This window comes from Pinus tabuliformis, chromosome 1_2 (assembly GCF_031772625.1).
Source record: "Pinus tabuliformis cultivar Carrire ecotype Pingquan chromosome 1_2, CPIR1, whole genome shotgun sequence".
In the NCBI taxonomy this organism is placed as follows: domain Eukaryota; kingdom Viridiplantae; phylum Streptophyta; class Pinopsida; order Pinales; family Pinaceae; genus Pinus; species Pinus tabuliformis.
In genome coordinates, this window is record NC_142298.1 from 499,258,206 (window position 1) to 499,274,801 (window position 16,596).

At 39.5% G+C, this 16,596-nt stretch overlaps 2 protein-coding genes across 2 annotated transcripts in view; both read left to right on the forward strand.

Moving 5' to 3' along the window:
• The window catches only part of LOC149206525 (general transcription and DNA repair factor IIH subunit TFB2-like), a 486,113-nt gene that overhangs the window by 147,430 nt on the left and 322,087 nt on the right, over nt 1-16,596 (forward strand). The window lies entirely within an intron of this gene.
• On the forward strand, nt 8,923-10,187 carry LOC149206526 (uncharacterized). The gene is made up of 3 exons (XM_089393736.1): nt 8,923-9,156; nt 9,271-9,412; nt 9,541-10,187. The coding sequence occupies exons 1-3, from the start codon at nt 9,009-9,011 to the stop codon at nt 10,001-10,003; spliced, it is 753 nt and encodes a 250-aa protein (XP_089249862.1). The 5' UTR covers nt 8,923-9,008; the 3' UTR covers nt 10,004-10,187.

The window sequence follows — 16,596 nt, forward strand, 5'->3', positions numbered from 1 at the left end:
CTCTGAAATGTAGGCTTCTGCACTCCGGGTCTGCTTGATCCTTGTCACCTCCCCAAAATACTCCTCCGGATCCTTCCTCTCAAACAGCTCCAACACCCTTTTGGTGAAATCATCATAGTTAGTTACTTGTGCATGTCCCAACATGGTCAATCCATGGAACCACCAGCCGTGGGCTTCCCCTTCCAGATGCAATGTGGCAATCTTGATTGCCTCTCCTTCTGCCATTTCATTCAACTAGGAATAAGCATCCAGCTTTTCGACCCATGCCTTGGCCGAGGTCTTAAAAGTAGAGTCATCGGGAGCAATATCATAATAGCACCACCTTCCTCAAGGTTCTTAAAAGGAGAGTCATCAGGAGCAATATCCTTTAGAAAGGTAAGGTTAGTCTCAACTTCATCTTCCATAGACTCATCCTTCCTAGCACATGTGTTCTTAAAATCATCCTTTTCATCATGTGGACCCAAGGAGGACTCGTGTTCTTGCTAATTACTTAGATTCTCAATGTCTTGATGATGCTCGATGAAGGCTTCCTCTTGGATGCTTAATGCAGAGTATACCTGAAAATGTCCAAGAAAGCCATTAATGAACTCCTCAATAGAGCTCTTAGGTTCGTGATAATGCAACCATGAGTTATGACCACTGAGAGATCCCATGAACAACAACATAAGGACATCTTGGTGAACCACTTTTCTTTTGAAGTATGTGCATTAAATCTTTCTACATGGTCAATTGTAGAGAGTGGATCACCATCAAACACGAGAACCCCATGTACCATCCTTCCTGCGACATGATTAGGGTGCCCATGGACGCTAGTGATCTCTGAAGCAAGAAAATCATCAAAGAAAGACACCCTATTTGAGATATACATGTAAAATATGTAGGAGTCATCAGGGTGAATTTAAAGATACCTAGAAAATGCTTGCTTCACCCTACAAGCATTGACCTTAAAGTTTAATGAAGAACTAGGGCTTCGTTCTTCTAATGGAGTCGCCAATAATGATATGTCAATATCTCGAATGGGGAACAAAACACACATCCCGTGTCCCCAACAACGATGCCAAAATGTTATCGCTCAAACTAGCAAGGGTCCAAGTAAGGGATTCTAAAAGGGAAACTACTAGGTCAAGGGAAATAATGGAGCAATAACCCACTATCACCTCAGCTAAAGCTCCCTTTTATTTATGGAATTTCACCAATGGGAGGATACCCAATATAAAGGGAATCACTAGAAGGATGAAGCAATGAAGAGATAAGGAGTGATTCCTAAGGCCTATTCAAGAGAGAGAATTGTATGGTTAGTTTGTTTGGGAAGCAAGGTGTAAAGTTCTCTAAGAAGGGCCAAGGGAGTTTCAGGGGCTAGATTTTACAAATAAGCTTTGTGAAGGAGGGACCCAGTCGTAAAAACCATTGTGAAAACTTGGTTTTTGAATGGTCATTATGAGATTGTCTTTGAAAAGTTGTGGGACCACATGGGACCAAGCGGACCTAAAATTAGGTCAAGCAAGCGTGAATGGTGACTCAAGGATGGGCTTGACCTAATTGTGAAGAAAAGAGGATAAATGGACAAATCTTCTTGGAATAGAATGCAATGATCCAAACGAGGTCACTATTCAAGGGAAACCTAGGGCAAGAAACGGTCCTTGAGCTAGGGCTTGCAATATCTAGAGATCGCATATTAGATTTTCTTCAAATTTGGAGGGCCTCTAGAGTAAACTCCAGCGCAGTTGTGAACCAAAAATCGAAGTGTGTGGATGACTAGATTGTGAGATAATTGATGCCCTAGGTGACCTATGCAGGCTAGGCCTAGTAAAAAAGAGAGAAAGGTGAGAAAAATATGCTTTAAGGTGATCCCCTATGCAGGACCAGTGCCTTCCTTTCGGGGAAATGGAGTCAAGAAGATTCCAATGTTTGGGACGGTTTTACTTCATTAAGGAGGCCTTTAGAACAATTTCGCATGGTAATTAAGGCATGAGACAACTGCTTCAAGTTCTTTATACTTTGATGTGCAATATGTGATGACTTATCAAGATAAAAATATCTCTAGGAACATTCACTTATTCAAACATGGCCCATGACATGATGCAATGCTATAAAAAGACAAATGTCCACAATTTCACACAAGAAAAGAAACAAATTTCAACCTAGTATAGCAAAATTCCCCGATGACATGCATGCGACATAAGAACAAGATAAAATAACATTAAAAGAGAACTTACATGTGAAAACAAGTATATCCAATCATCGTCATATGCCAATATAGAATCTCCAAGACAAAAATGAAGAGTTCCAAACATCAAAATTCATCCATCCATCCAATTTCGTCTTCCAAAAAGAATAGGGAAAATATCACAAGAGAGAATGATCCAATCCAAGTAACTATGAGAGAATGAATCAACTCATCATGTATTTATACAATGCCTAATGAATTCGATTTGTTTAATTTTGGCCTAATGTAGCCCCTAAAGTAAAATAATGTGCATAATATCAACCTTTTGGTGACAAGCCCACCAAACTAGCTCAATAATAAAAGGGTAAAGCTTCTCAAGAGGGTTGAATGATCAATAATAGGTGTCGTTGAGCCTTAGAGGAGATCTAATGAAGTCCATAGGTGCCATAATGTTAAATAGGACTCCCAAAAGAAATGGACAAGGGGTTGGCTCCTTGTTCTCCAAGTAATAAACCCGTGGTACTCCCAAATGGGTGTGGGGGCACACAATTATCTTCATGGATCTCCAAACAGATCAAAGATGCTTATAGACTATCTACAAGGGCTTAGATGATGGTATAAAAGTGAAGCCACATCATCATACAGCTCTAGGTCATCTGCCAAGTGCATGATGTAACTATGGGGCCAGATGGGCATGGTGAACCAAGTGCATCTACCTAGTCCAAAAGGTGAAACATGAGCAATCTCTGAATGACTTTGGGAATCCAGGGAATGTTGTTTGCTGTTGTGGAGGCCCATGGATCTCTACACACACCCCACATGTGCCAATGTAAAACTTTAAGGGTTTAGGACTCCATATAGGGAGCCCAAACCCAAAATGGAGACCATATGCAATCCTGCATAAGATCTAATGCGTCCCTGTGCCTTCCAACATACCAAGACCTTAAATAAATCAAGTAAAAGAGTTTAGAAACCATGGAAAAGAAGTGGGCACTTCATAATGGCATGCCCTTCCATAGTGGGATTTGGCATGTGCTAATGTCTCCAAGCGGGACCAATTGTGGTATATGAGTTACCCTGACCTTGATTTTTCCACCCTTCATATGCCTTTTGCCTTTTATGATTTTCTTTGGTTAACTGCTCGGGGCTCAAAGGAATGAGAGCATGATGTGCAAAGTATAGCAGTGGATACACCCCTTTAAGGGGGGGCAGTCAGTTCATCACCCACTAGGTATTGGGACAATCATGAGTTCATGAAAGGAGGCTCATCTAGGGCCTATAGGAACCAAGGTGCGTGAAAATTACTAAATCTACACATAAAAAATCCTACTGCAATCACTGGGTTATCATCTCCTACTTGTTTTTACATTCAACAAGTTATTTAATTATTTAAACAACGATGATAACACTATTGCAGACTACACATACATATAGATCATGAACCGAAATAAAATGAGACAAATACATAAGGGACACCGTTATTTTTTGACAATCGTCCTCGGAAAAACCCAATTCGGTAAAACCTATGCAACATATAGAGGGTTTGTATTATTAAGCAGATTTCTGAATACAACTAGGGTGCCAAATCCATCTCACCCAACAGAGAATAAACCTGGCAGAAGTACCTCTATCCAAAGACAGATGAACAAACTGTGCAGGTGACTGCGTTGTTCCCAGTGCTGGGCAGCGATGGTTGCTCCAAGCTCTGCGCTAGAACTGTGTCACGTCCTTTAGGAGTTGTGCACTGCGTCACTACGTCAGAGCTCTCCCTATGCGTCATTGCGTCAGAGCTCTGTTGGAAATACTGGGGGGGTGAATTAATATTTCTTTTCAATTGTTATTTTTACCAATTAAATCATTTATATCTAGAACACAAAATGAATAATAGGAATAAATGCTTTTATTAATATAATCTTTACAATAAATTAGGTACAATATATATAAGGCTCTAACATGTTGCCAAGCACCAACTTGGTCTTTTGTGAGGCTCCAACCTCTAGGGAACCAACCCTTTCTTGTCAAGGCACCAACTTTGGATTGAGCAACACAAACTCCAAGGACACCAATCCTTCCAATTCTGAGGCACCAACCCCAAGGGCTCCGACCCTATCTTGTTAAGGCACCAACCTTGGATTTAGGAGCACCAACTCCAAGGACACCAATCCTTCCAATTCTAAGGCACCAACCCCAAGGGCTCCAACCCTCTGCTATATATTGTCTAGATATGTTTGGAAGTAATTCTCTGCTCCCAAAATCTTCTTCATTGAGTTCTGTCAATCTATAGCTTCACTATAGTCTCCATGCTACATCATTAATGACAACATTGTTTCATAGAAGGTATCACCATTGCTCTTCATTATACCCAAGCAAAATCTCCGAGTCACATTATGATGACTAATACATCATGGTCTTCAATAGTCTCCACAAAACTTCAATGTGTCTACAATGAACTGTACTAAGCTTTGCACAAAGACAACTCTTTGTTTCAACCCTCTGTCTTAACTATCAAAGTAACTACTTCGGGAGTGAGGCTTTAGGAGTAACTGCTTCAAGAATGACTTCTTTAGAGGAGTGACTGTCGCAATTTCATATTGTGTGTTCAATTAAAAACATCCCTATTCATACTCATATAATCTTCTTAGATCCATAAAGCGTCCTTTTGAATTGTTATCTGAATCACTGTCAAACACAAGTCCGAGATTTTCAATAAATAACCCAGTCAATAGAATCTTTGACCGTCGGTTTCCTTCTTCTTCTGCTAGACCTTCGGCTTCCTTCTTCGCTCGCTCGACCTTTTGGCTTCTACTTTCGTTTGCTTGACCTTTGGCTTCCTTTTTCGCTCGCTCGACCTTTGGCTTCCACTTTCATTCACTCAACCTTTGGCTTCCTTTTTCGTATGCTAGTTCACGTTCACGAGTTGTGAACTGTCCTTCTTCTCTATGATAGATGCCCAAAATCCGTTACCTGAAGTGAAGCGTTTCAACTTGTATATATATGAATTTTGTCGATAACCAAAAGACACATTCATTTGGAGGAGAGGCCGACTTATGAGTTTGCAAATTAAAATATTTTATCAAAGAGGCCCTTTTTCTTAATATTCATCCAAGGCTATACCCACATGGAGGTCCCACATTAATCGCAATCGCAACATTCATGAAAATCGGAGTTATTCCTTTAATCCCGCAATCGCAATTTTCGGAGGTTTGCACATAACATAGTGATTCCACTACTGCCGATGGAGCAGATGCGATATGATCTTAAGCAGTTGTTAATAAACCCGTCAGGTCCACAACCTTATCGCAATCGGCGGTTTGACATCCCTTAGAAACTAGTGATATTGCGGATGCGATATTGTATAAAGTCATGTTATAGTGGTGCAGCGGGTCCGCAATATGATATCACAATCGGAGGTTTTACCGTGACATTTATGACCTGCAATATGAAAGTTCGTACGACAGATGCGATATGATATAGCAGTGTTGATAATATCGCCGAAATATCGGCTATATTCGCAAATATCGCGATATTTTCGGCGAGCCGAAATTTCGCCCCGAAAAAATCGCGATATTCGCTATTTTCGAATTTATCGCGATATTCACGAGATTTCGGCGATATTTTATCAAATAGCGCGAGACGACCATAAATATCGCCGGGCAGCCTTTATAAAATGGGTTTAGGCCCTAAATGAGCCATTTCGGTTTCAAACTTTCGTGAGAGCTGGAGACGCTACGAACGGTGGCTGCGGAGGGTTTGAAGTTTGAACTTTGGCTGCAGAGGGTTTACAACTTTACAGGTATGCCCCAGCGTTAGAGTCTATACAATGGTTCACCGTTCAAGAGCCACCATCTAACACTATTTTGGTTCACCGTTCATGCACACTAACTTATTCCAAGACTGTCTACGACATATAGACTTAGCCTTTAGATGATGATTGAAGTTTTGAACAATATACAACTTTCACCTAACTCCTGTATTATTTATCTAAGGAATGCCTTTAAGGCTTTGTCTAATAAGACAATTTCTGAGGTTGTTAGCTCAGTATTGTATGGCAGATCGAAGATTTTCAGTTAGACATACTGTGACTGGGTGTTTCGAATCTAATGAATAATCCATTTATGTTGTATCTTTGGCTTCTTTTCAACAAATGCATCCTTAAATTAAAAACAGATCAGCAAACTAGTGAATATCTGGTTCCTTCTTCAGGTTTGAGTGGCAAATGTATGGTGCTAGTGCTTGTTCTATTCTCAGTTTTTATCCTTGAATATTTCAATTTTCACCCAGCTTTGACACGTGATTTAGAGCTATAATATCTTTTCCTAGGGAAATTTTATAGAGCTGTTGCTACACCATCTCATACCTGTCTTGACATTTAACAGCCAGCAGTCAGTTAGGCACAATTACAGCACATCTTCACTCTCAAACTTAGAAGAGGAAGTATAATTTATGGCAGAGTTAGTTGCAGATTGGTTTTTTTTCATGATTAGTACTCTCTTGAAATATTTATAGTATATACAGCCTGTTTCATCCTCAAGCAGAAGTTGGAAATATGATTTGTTGTGGAGAAATAACCAGTTATTTTTATGACCATGATGTGCCTTGCATAGATGATACTGGTAACTGGACTACCTGTAGCTGAACTGGATCACCTTCTGGGGCCTTTTCTTCACTATTTTGGCAGACTAACTTTCGCATTTTTTGGATCCATCTTGGAGGACAAGTTGCTGTACTTTCCGGGCATTCTGATGAGGCAGAACCAAGAACTGATGCAACTGGTGTAAGGATGGTTATGACCAGCATATATTTGTATGAATATGGAGGGCACTGTTTGTCTTTTCGAGATAATACTTTCTCAAAATCTTTCCTTGAGAAAAGTTACCAGCATCTAAGAGGTTTCTTGGAGGATTTTATGGTATATCTGTTGAGCATTCAATGCACATTATAATGCAAATTTAAATATGTCTCTGCTGCCAAAGTTAGCATACCTGTAAACCTAGCATACTTGTAAACCTACCTGTAAAGCTAGGCTATTAAAAATTTAATTTTCTTTCAAGACCTTTGGATTTTTCTTGTAGAACTTTGTTAAAGTTTATTCCATTTGTCTTTGAAGAATGAGGATTTGATATTGAGACCTGCACCCATGGAATTTCGTAAATTCATATTACTTATTAAGTTATTAAGTTACTAATTCCAATTTTTTTTTGGTGCTGTAGGTTTCCTTTTGAGTTAGCAACTTAGCCCACTACAAAATACAAATATGCCAAAAAACTTGGACCCATTTTGGGAGTATGGGATCCCTGATGGTGGGACAAATCGTGCATATCTTTCATGCAAATTGTGTGGGGACAAGATGACAGGTGGGGTTACACGACTGAAATACCATCTTGCTAGACTCCCTGGACATGATGTTGGCATTTGTAAAGTTTCTAGTCCGGAGCTTATACGAAAAGCTCTTGAGGCAATTGAAGAAAAGGACAGAAAGAAGGAAGAGGCGGAAAGAAACAAAGCTGAACGTGCAGGTAGATCTTTTGGGATATCTTCTCCTGATTTTGATGTTCAGGGTAGTGGCCCTACTGGCCCTAGTGGGAGGGGCTCCACAACTGGCACACCATCACATGCTAGCGCTACTGCTAGTGTGAATGCGAGGTCATCATTTTTTGTTCCACGAACAGGAGCTGGAGCACAACCTGGCATAAAATCGCTTTATAAAAAAAAGGAGAAGGAAGAAGCAGATAGAGTCATGGGGAGGTGTATTTTTTGGAGCGACTTACCTCTCAGCATCACAAAAACCAATCCATTTTGGCAACCAATGTGTGATGCTATTGCTGTTGTGGGCCCAGGGTACAAAAGTGCCACATATGAGGAGTTGCGGGGGCCAATTCTTCAAGCAGAAAAACAGGACATCAACTCTAGATTGGCGGAGTTGAAACAGACATGGGAAGTCACTGGATGCACAGTGATGTCTGATGGTTGGACAGATAGGAAGGGTAGGACCCTTCTAAATTTCTTGGTACATTGTCCTAAAGGTACCATGTTTATTAAATCGTTGGATGCATCAGAACATATCAAAGATGCAGCAACGATATGTGAGTTGTTAGATGGGTTCATTCAGGAGATTGGTGTGCAGAATGTGGTGCAAGTCGTAACAGACAATGCAGCTAATTATGTGTCTGCCGGCAGAATGCTTATGGAGAGGCATCCCACATTGTTCTGGACTCCATGTGCAGCGCATTGTCTTGATTTGTTGCTTGAGGATATGGGGAAACTCTCCTTCATCAAGGAGGCAGTTGATATGGCTAGGAGCATCCCCAAGTTTATTTATAACCATGCTTTTGTTCTTAGCCTTATGAGGAGGTTCACTAGAAACAAGGAGTTGCGGCGTCCTGCCATCACACGTTTTGCCACAACCTTTATTACTCTTCAGTCTTTGCTTCGATGTCAGTACGAGTTGAAGCAAATGTTTGTGTCTGATGATTGGCGTGGTTGTAGATACAGCAGGAGACCTGATGGGAGAGCCATTGAAAAAATGGTGTACTCTGAGACATTTTGGCGTGGAGTACAAGAAGCATGTGCAGTTAGCGAACCTATAGTAAAGGTTCTTAGATTGGTGGATGGAGAGAAGCCTGCAATGCCTTATTTGTATGAGGGCATGGATAGGGCCAAGGAGGCCATTCGTTCCTATTATGCAGACAAGGGTTCTGCTGGCCTTAATAGGCAGATGATGTTATGGGATGTGATTGATAGTCGGTGGACAGGGATGCTTCATCGACCCATTCATGCAGCAGCACTCTTCCTCAACCCTGCATTTGCATACAAATGCAAATTTCGTTTTGATGGCGAGGTGATGGAAGGGCTCCATTCCTGTATTGAGAGGATGGTACCTGATTCTGAGCTTCGTCGCAAAATCAGCCGCGAGATACATAGTTATCAGGATTGTGTTGGCCTATTTGGCTTTGATGATGCCATTAAGGAAAGGGCCCTCTTCATGCCACGTAAGTGACAAGTCATCACTCATTAGAAATTAGAAATTTGAATTTAATTATGTTTTAACTTTTAACTTTTAACTTTTAAGTTTTTGAATTTTTTATTTCATTATTTTGTTGTAGATCTTTGGTGGCGAAGCTATGGTGCAAGGGTACCAAATTTGCAAAATTTGGCTATACGAATCTTGAGTCAAACATGTAGCTCTTCAGGGTGTGAGCGCAATTGGAGTGTATTTGAGAAAATACACGCCAAAAAGCGCAACAGGTATAACTTTGAACTCAAGCCTTCAGTTGAGCAATTACACTTATTGTAATTTTTAATTTTTAATTTATGACCTTCAAGTGTCAAGAGTCAAGAGTCAAGACTCATTACTTTTTTTGACACTCTTACAGGTTGGAGTTCGCACGCCTCAACGATTTGGTGTATGTGCATTACAACATCCGACTTCGAGTGAGGCAAATAGAATCACCAGTGGATCCAGATGCCATTTCCTTAGACAATATTGATGTATTGTCTCCGTGGAGGGTGGAGTCTCAGGAGCCCATATTGGAGGAGTCACCTTCATGGTTGGAGGAGCCAGTGGCAGATGATCCATTAGAGCAGGGGCAGCAAGAGGAGGACTCGGAGTCAGAGGAGCAGCAGCACTTAGAGGAGGAGCAGGAGGAGCTGGAGGAGGACACTGCGGGAGCATCAACATCAACACCATCTGCTATAGATATAGGAGAGCATAGCTCCATGCCTATCACTCATTATTTGACATTAGGTGCAGAGGCAGTGTCAGGGCCTTCTACTACTAGGGGCAGGCCTGACAAACAGCCCATCATGTTTTCCCGTAAAAGGGGGAGAGAGCAGTAGATAGATAGCTGCTAGTTTTATTTGTTATGCTACATGTAACTCATGATGATGAGATACTTTTATTATTATATGTGATGTTATTTTGTATTGGTTCTCCACATTTGAGTCCTTGAATGGACAATTATCAGGGATTAGCACGATTTGGTATCGCCTTTGATATATCATTTCTATTTGACATCATATATATCAGTGTTTTCTTCATATTTATGCGCCAATGTGTTTAAACTTTATTTCATGTTGTTATTGCTTTATATGTTTAAAAATCTGAAAAAAATGAATATATTATGCATTTTTTATGCTTGCTTTTGTTGTTTAAATTCTGAACATGAAGATGTTGCTTTAAAAATTAAAATAGTTTCTTGAGTGTTTGCTGGGCACTGTATAGTTATACTCATTTAATGCCAATTTTTTGTTTTTTTTGTGCCCTAGGTTTGAATTAGTTCACTACAAATGTCAAATATGCCAAAAGCCTTGGACCCATTTTGGGAGTATGGGGAGGCTGTTGGTGGGGCAAATCAGGCATATATATCATGCAACTTGTGTGGGACCAAGATGTCAGGAGGGATTACACGATTGAAATACCATCTGGCTAAACTCTCTGCATATGATGCAGCAGATGTGATGCCTTGTATGGTTTCTAGTGCAGAGGTTATACAAAAAGCTCGTGAAGCAATCGCTGAACAAGACAGAAAGAAAGCTGATAGATAGCTGCTAGTTTTATTTGTTTTGCAACTTTTGCTACATATAAGTTTATAACTCATGATGATGAAATACTTTTAAACTTTTATATATGTGATGTTGTTTTGTTTGAGTCCTTGATTGGACAATTATCACTATCAGGGATCAGCAGGATTTGGTATCGCCTTTGAAGTTTGATGTATCATTTCTATTTGACATCATATATATCAGTGTTTTCTTCATATTTATGTGCCAATGTGTTTATTTCATGTTGTTATTGCTTTATATGTTTAGAAATCTGAAAAAAATGAATATATTATGCATTTTTTATGCTTGCCGATATTTGTCGATATTTTCGCCGATATTTCCGATAAGATATTTTCCGGACCCTCGCCGATATTTTCCCGATACCGATATTATCAACACTGCGATATAGTATTAAGGTGTATTATAATGGAACCATCAGGTCCACAGTACATATCGCAATTAGTGTTTTAACATGACATCTTGTTAAGACTTGTCATATGAAAGTTTCGATGAGGTAGAGGTGATATAACATAACAGTGTATTCTAATGGAGCGGTCGGGTCCGCATATCAAATCACAATTGGGGGTTTTGTGCGGTGGCATATAATAGAACCCGCTGATATGATATGTTAACTCCTCCGGTTTATGCACTGTGAACTTTTAAAAGGTTTCCACGGTTTATTCCTTCCTCCGATATTGCTCTTACTCTTGGCATATGCGATAGATCTGCTTTGTCTTGGCTTGTCGCTCTTGTGGCTTCTCCTCACTCCTATGACTTCTGATACACTGCTCCAATAGCTCTTCTTCCGATAGTGCTTCTATGATGGCTTTTGATATCTTTCCTCCCCGGTTCCACTGTTTCTATTATGTTTATATTCAATCCTTGGATCCTCCATGAGCAATATCATGATCAATGAGCATCAATGGGCAACCTCACATGTCACAAGAATTTTCCATCACAAACATTGCCATATTGACATCAATGACAACCTAGATTAACAAGCTCTCCCTTTGCGTCATTGCGACACTGCATCAGAGCTCTCCCTTTGCGTCACTGCATTAGAGCTCTCCCTCTGCATCACTGTGACACTGCGTCAGAGCTCTCCCTCTACGTCACTGCATCACTGCGTTAGAGCTCTCCCTCTGCGTCACTGCGTCAGAGCTCTCCTAGTGCTTCTCTGCCTCTCTGCTATGTATTCCTAGTCTTGGACATGAAGTTCCTCTGTCGAACTTCCCCTCTCATTGCAATAGATCACTTGTTCGATTTTCTCAACAACCCTCGCCCCAGAAAAATTGAACTCTTTGATCTCTCAAGTGTATTTCCAACTGACCCTCAAGCCTCCTCTTATACTTTTCCTGTTGATAAATCAATGACCAAGATTAAGTCCCTAATCAACGATTATGATTAAAACAGACTTAATCCTCATCACTTAGAAGTTTCTCACCCATATTCTTATTTTTTTTCTTAAGTAATGCTAATTCTATTAATAAAAACAATAAAAATACAACGAGGCTCCGGCCTGTGCAGTGCTGAATAGAGTTATGTCATGATTAGTCAATGAAAATTGAAACAGGACTGCCCACCGAGGGGAAGCCAGTCCGAGTAAACCCAAAAAAAGATGCCCATGCAGGGGTCCCAGTTGTCACCCATATTCTTATTAATACCCATTAGTATTTTTATTTTCCTAAGTTTAGACTTAGGAACCCATTAAAAATATTAATTATTTTAATAACTCATCATCCGGGTGGAATTTCTCCAAATGATTTCGGCGTTCTGGAGATCTCATGTATTCTAACCCATCAAAATTTCGGAGCTAGAGCACATTTTATGCTACCCAAAATCAACACTCCCTCTAAGCGAGGAATGTGCTCTAGTAATACTTCCCAACAAAAGTACTACATTGATCCAGTGCATTGGTCCTCTGTGTTGTTGATGCTTGGTCTGTTGTCCTTCATCCACTGCACTGTTGCTTCCTGTACTGTTGCCCATGATTCTGCCACTGTCACTGCTACATATGTACTGCATCTCCCTCTCAAAATGCTGCATCATGCTGCCCATAGCACTGCCACTGCTAACTGCTGTACTGCAACTCAGTTACTAAGAAGTAACTAAAACTTCACCCAAAACTAACATGTTGGTTAGTCTGGACGCCTCGTGATGCAGAAGCTACCTCTGCTGCTACTGCGCTGCTGCAAATTACTATGTGCCTCTCGCACTGCTACAACATCCACTACGCTGCCTCAGACTTTGGCACTTCAGCTCTGCCACTGTCGCTCCATCACACCTCACTCCAACCTACACCTGTCATTTTGCTACTATCGTTAAGGGCTCCCGTAATGAAAAGTTAGATGAAAAATGACGTGAGGTTTATAGGAGATACAAAGGTCAATTGGATTACTTCCATATCATGAGCAAGTTCAATAAGTATGATGGGAAATACAAGATATGAAATCAATAATCGTCAATACATAATAAAAGATAAGCATGTAAAACCAGTGCCTTCAATATTGCTTCAAAAATAATAAACACTTGCTCAAAAATAAAATGTTTCAAAATGAAACACCAAGTAATTTTGCAAAACAAATGAATGTTAGATGAAGATGATGTCAATTTGCAAGATATATATGGAAATCCTTTAATCAAATCTACTATCATTCAAAGCTCCAAGCATGTAAAATAAAACAACTCAAGTGAGTTGCAAATTGAAATAAACCAAAGCTTTACTTGCAAAAAGGGAAAGATATTGCACTTGCTCAATGAAATACTTCAACAATAATAAGAATGATAGCTACAATAGATGTTCATCATAACAAGCACATAAGATCAAATAGCAAGTAAGATGCTCCAAAAGATAAAGTGAATTAGGATGAGATGCACCTAACTAAAGTGAAATGCAATTATCTTGTTAAGTTTTAGACTAAATGGCTATTCTAGGTTAGAGACTCTCTTTTTAAACTCTTGCCAAAAAGTAAAGATTGTGGTGACCGCAAGGAAGAGGGGTTGAGGATGCACTAGTCATCATCAATGATACCCTTCCCCTAATCCCTACAAGCCATGTGTGCCTTTGTTCCTACAAGGAGACAATGGCACCTTCATAATTGCAAGGCCATACACTTCATCATGCTCCATACTAGTTGGAAGAAATTTCCAAGAAAATATTTGTCGTATTGTGTCTATCAACCAAGCTTATGCATGGAGGTAAATTCAATTAGAAATGCAAGTTATGCTAATATGCCTAAATGAAATGCATGTAGGCTCTCCCCAGAAGAAAAATTGATTTACAATGCTTCAAAGTAAGGACAATGAAATAGTGGTCGACATAAATTGCAATTTTAACTTGTGGAGGTAAATTCAATTAGAAATGCAAGTTATGCTAATATGCCTAAATGAAATGCATATAGGCTTTCCCCAAAAGGAAAATGGATTTACAATGCTTCAAAGAAAGGACAATGAAATAGTGCTTGACATAAATTGCAAATTTAACTTCAATTGGAGAAATAAAATCAGCTCACAAGTGTTCCATGTGTTCCACTCAATTGATTGCAAGTGAGTTAAAATGATGCAAGTAAGTTGCTTGAAGATATTTTTTTTTCAAGTAGACAACAACAATAGAATGCTCCAATACTCAAGATAACAATATAGCATAAAAATGAAGCATATATTGAAGTTAACATGAAACAATTTACCAAGATAAATGGGAGGAATTAATAAACTCAATCAAAGGTTGCTAGGAATATAAAGTGCTTGCATGTAAAAGATGAATTGCTCAAAGTGAAGTGTTAACTTGTAGCTCAAAGAAACAATTAGATAAAAGATGCAAAGTTCAAGTGAAATTGTAGCAAACTTAACTTGGTAAATGAAATGAGATGAGGAGGTTTTGTTAATTTCCAATTTAGAATGCAAATGAAATGAGCAAAGAAACTAATAAAATAAAATGCAATGTCAATCCACCCACATATTCCTCCCTCTAAATGGAGAGGAGGGATGCCATGGGTAAAATCCCAAGCTCCCACAAGAAAACTAAATCTTTTATTAACTTGTTACAAAGATGAGAAACCTTCGAAAGGTCTCAAATGAAATTCAAGGAGAATCTTTAAACATGTGAGACTTTTGAGCACTAGATCTCCTTCTTGAAAATCAAACTTAGTAGCTAATGAAGTATAATAAGAGGCTCTCAAATCTGAAAATGTAAAGGTCTCTTTTCATTCAAAAATCAGCCTCCAAGATAGGTGAAGCAAGAGGACAGAGGCTAGCCCTCTTTATCCACGGCCTTGTTAAGGGAGGAAGCTTGCCTTAAACAAGCTCTCGGCCTAGATCAAAAATCAGTCCTCCAATGCTCTCGGCCTAGTGATTTCAGCTCCCAAACAACACTAAGGTCCAACAAGAAAATAGTAAATAGTTTCAAGCCTTAGATTCCTCAATCCTATCAATGAAAAGGGTGAGCATAATCCTCAAATAAATCTGATTTCTCTCTGCAAAGTCAGCCCTCAAAGTTAGTGGAAAATAAAGAGAAATATTAGCAAGTAATATCTACTGTAATGACCCCAAATTAATTAATTTTGTTAAGAAGAATTTCCATTTTTGCAATTTTGGCAATTGGGAGATATTTTGGCCCACAACTTAGGAGAATGGATAAATCAAAGGAAGATTTGATTTTTGGGTAAAGAGAAGGACCCACTTTAGAAAAATGGGAAAATTGTGGAACTAGTGGAAGGTGGGGGGCATTCCATGAGGGAATACGCACTCTTGGAGAGCTCAATTTGGAGAGAGAAGGGAAAACGAAATTTGACGAATGGGGTTCACAAGGCAAGAGAAGGGGGCATAAATTATAAATGGAAGATGGAGCACTCGCTTGGGGACCTTTTAATAATTTGATAAATTACACTATTGTTGCTCAAGCTTAGTTGAGTCACAAAGTGTTGTTCAACACCAAAGATTTTTGAGGGGAAATCTCACCCTTTTTTTGGTGGACAGCGAGTGCCACCCTAGGAAGGTATTACCATAATTTTGTGGAGGCTTGGGGAGAAAATTGAATGTGGTACAAGTTTACTTTGCCTCAAACTAGATGCAACAAAAGGGAGCTACACTGTTTGTAAGAGAGCATTTCGGTGATGAGATCACTGAGCCTTTGTAGATCTTTCCCCTGGTCAATTTGAGGTGGATTTTCGGAGGATTTACAAGCTAGGAGAGTGTGCTTTGCTCAAGTCGAAATTCCCTTACAGAGGCCTGTGCGATAGCTATCATGGGCTGCGCAATTCATGGTGGAGAAAATTATGGGGAAGGATTTTGGGTAGAATTGAGCTGGGGGTGCAAGAAGATTTCTTAGGAGAGATTTCTCAATATTTTGGAGGGGTTGCAAAGATAGAATACCTATAGGCTATAATTTTCTGGCTATGGAGGAGACCATATATTTTGGAGCGTCAAAACTAGATGAAGCTCTGTTAATTTTAGGTATGTTCTATGGTTAGAGCAATTTATTTTAATTTTCATAGTTAGCTCAATATCTTTTCCAGATTAGTAATCACATCAGCATCAAAGTAAACTGCAAATAGAACATAAACATAAATCGAAGAACACAAGCCAAAACAAGAGGACACAAGATGTGGTGCTAGCCAAGGACAAACACCAATGTGGGGAATCCCTTGATCAATTCTTCTTATATGTTCTTCAATAGTTTAGCAGAGAGAGAGAGATAGTACGTTTACAATGGAAGTCAGCACTTTGACTTATCTAGATAAGAGCATAGATCATCTCTAAGAAGATTATACATGAGATCAGTTGAAGACATGCTACTTCAACTAATTCTCCAAGGTGACTCCTTCACCTATCATTGTGCTGCATTTCATCATCATGCTGCACCTCACCATGTTGCACCATGCTGCACCCAT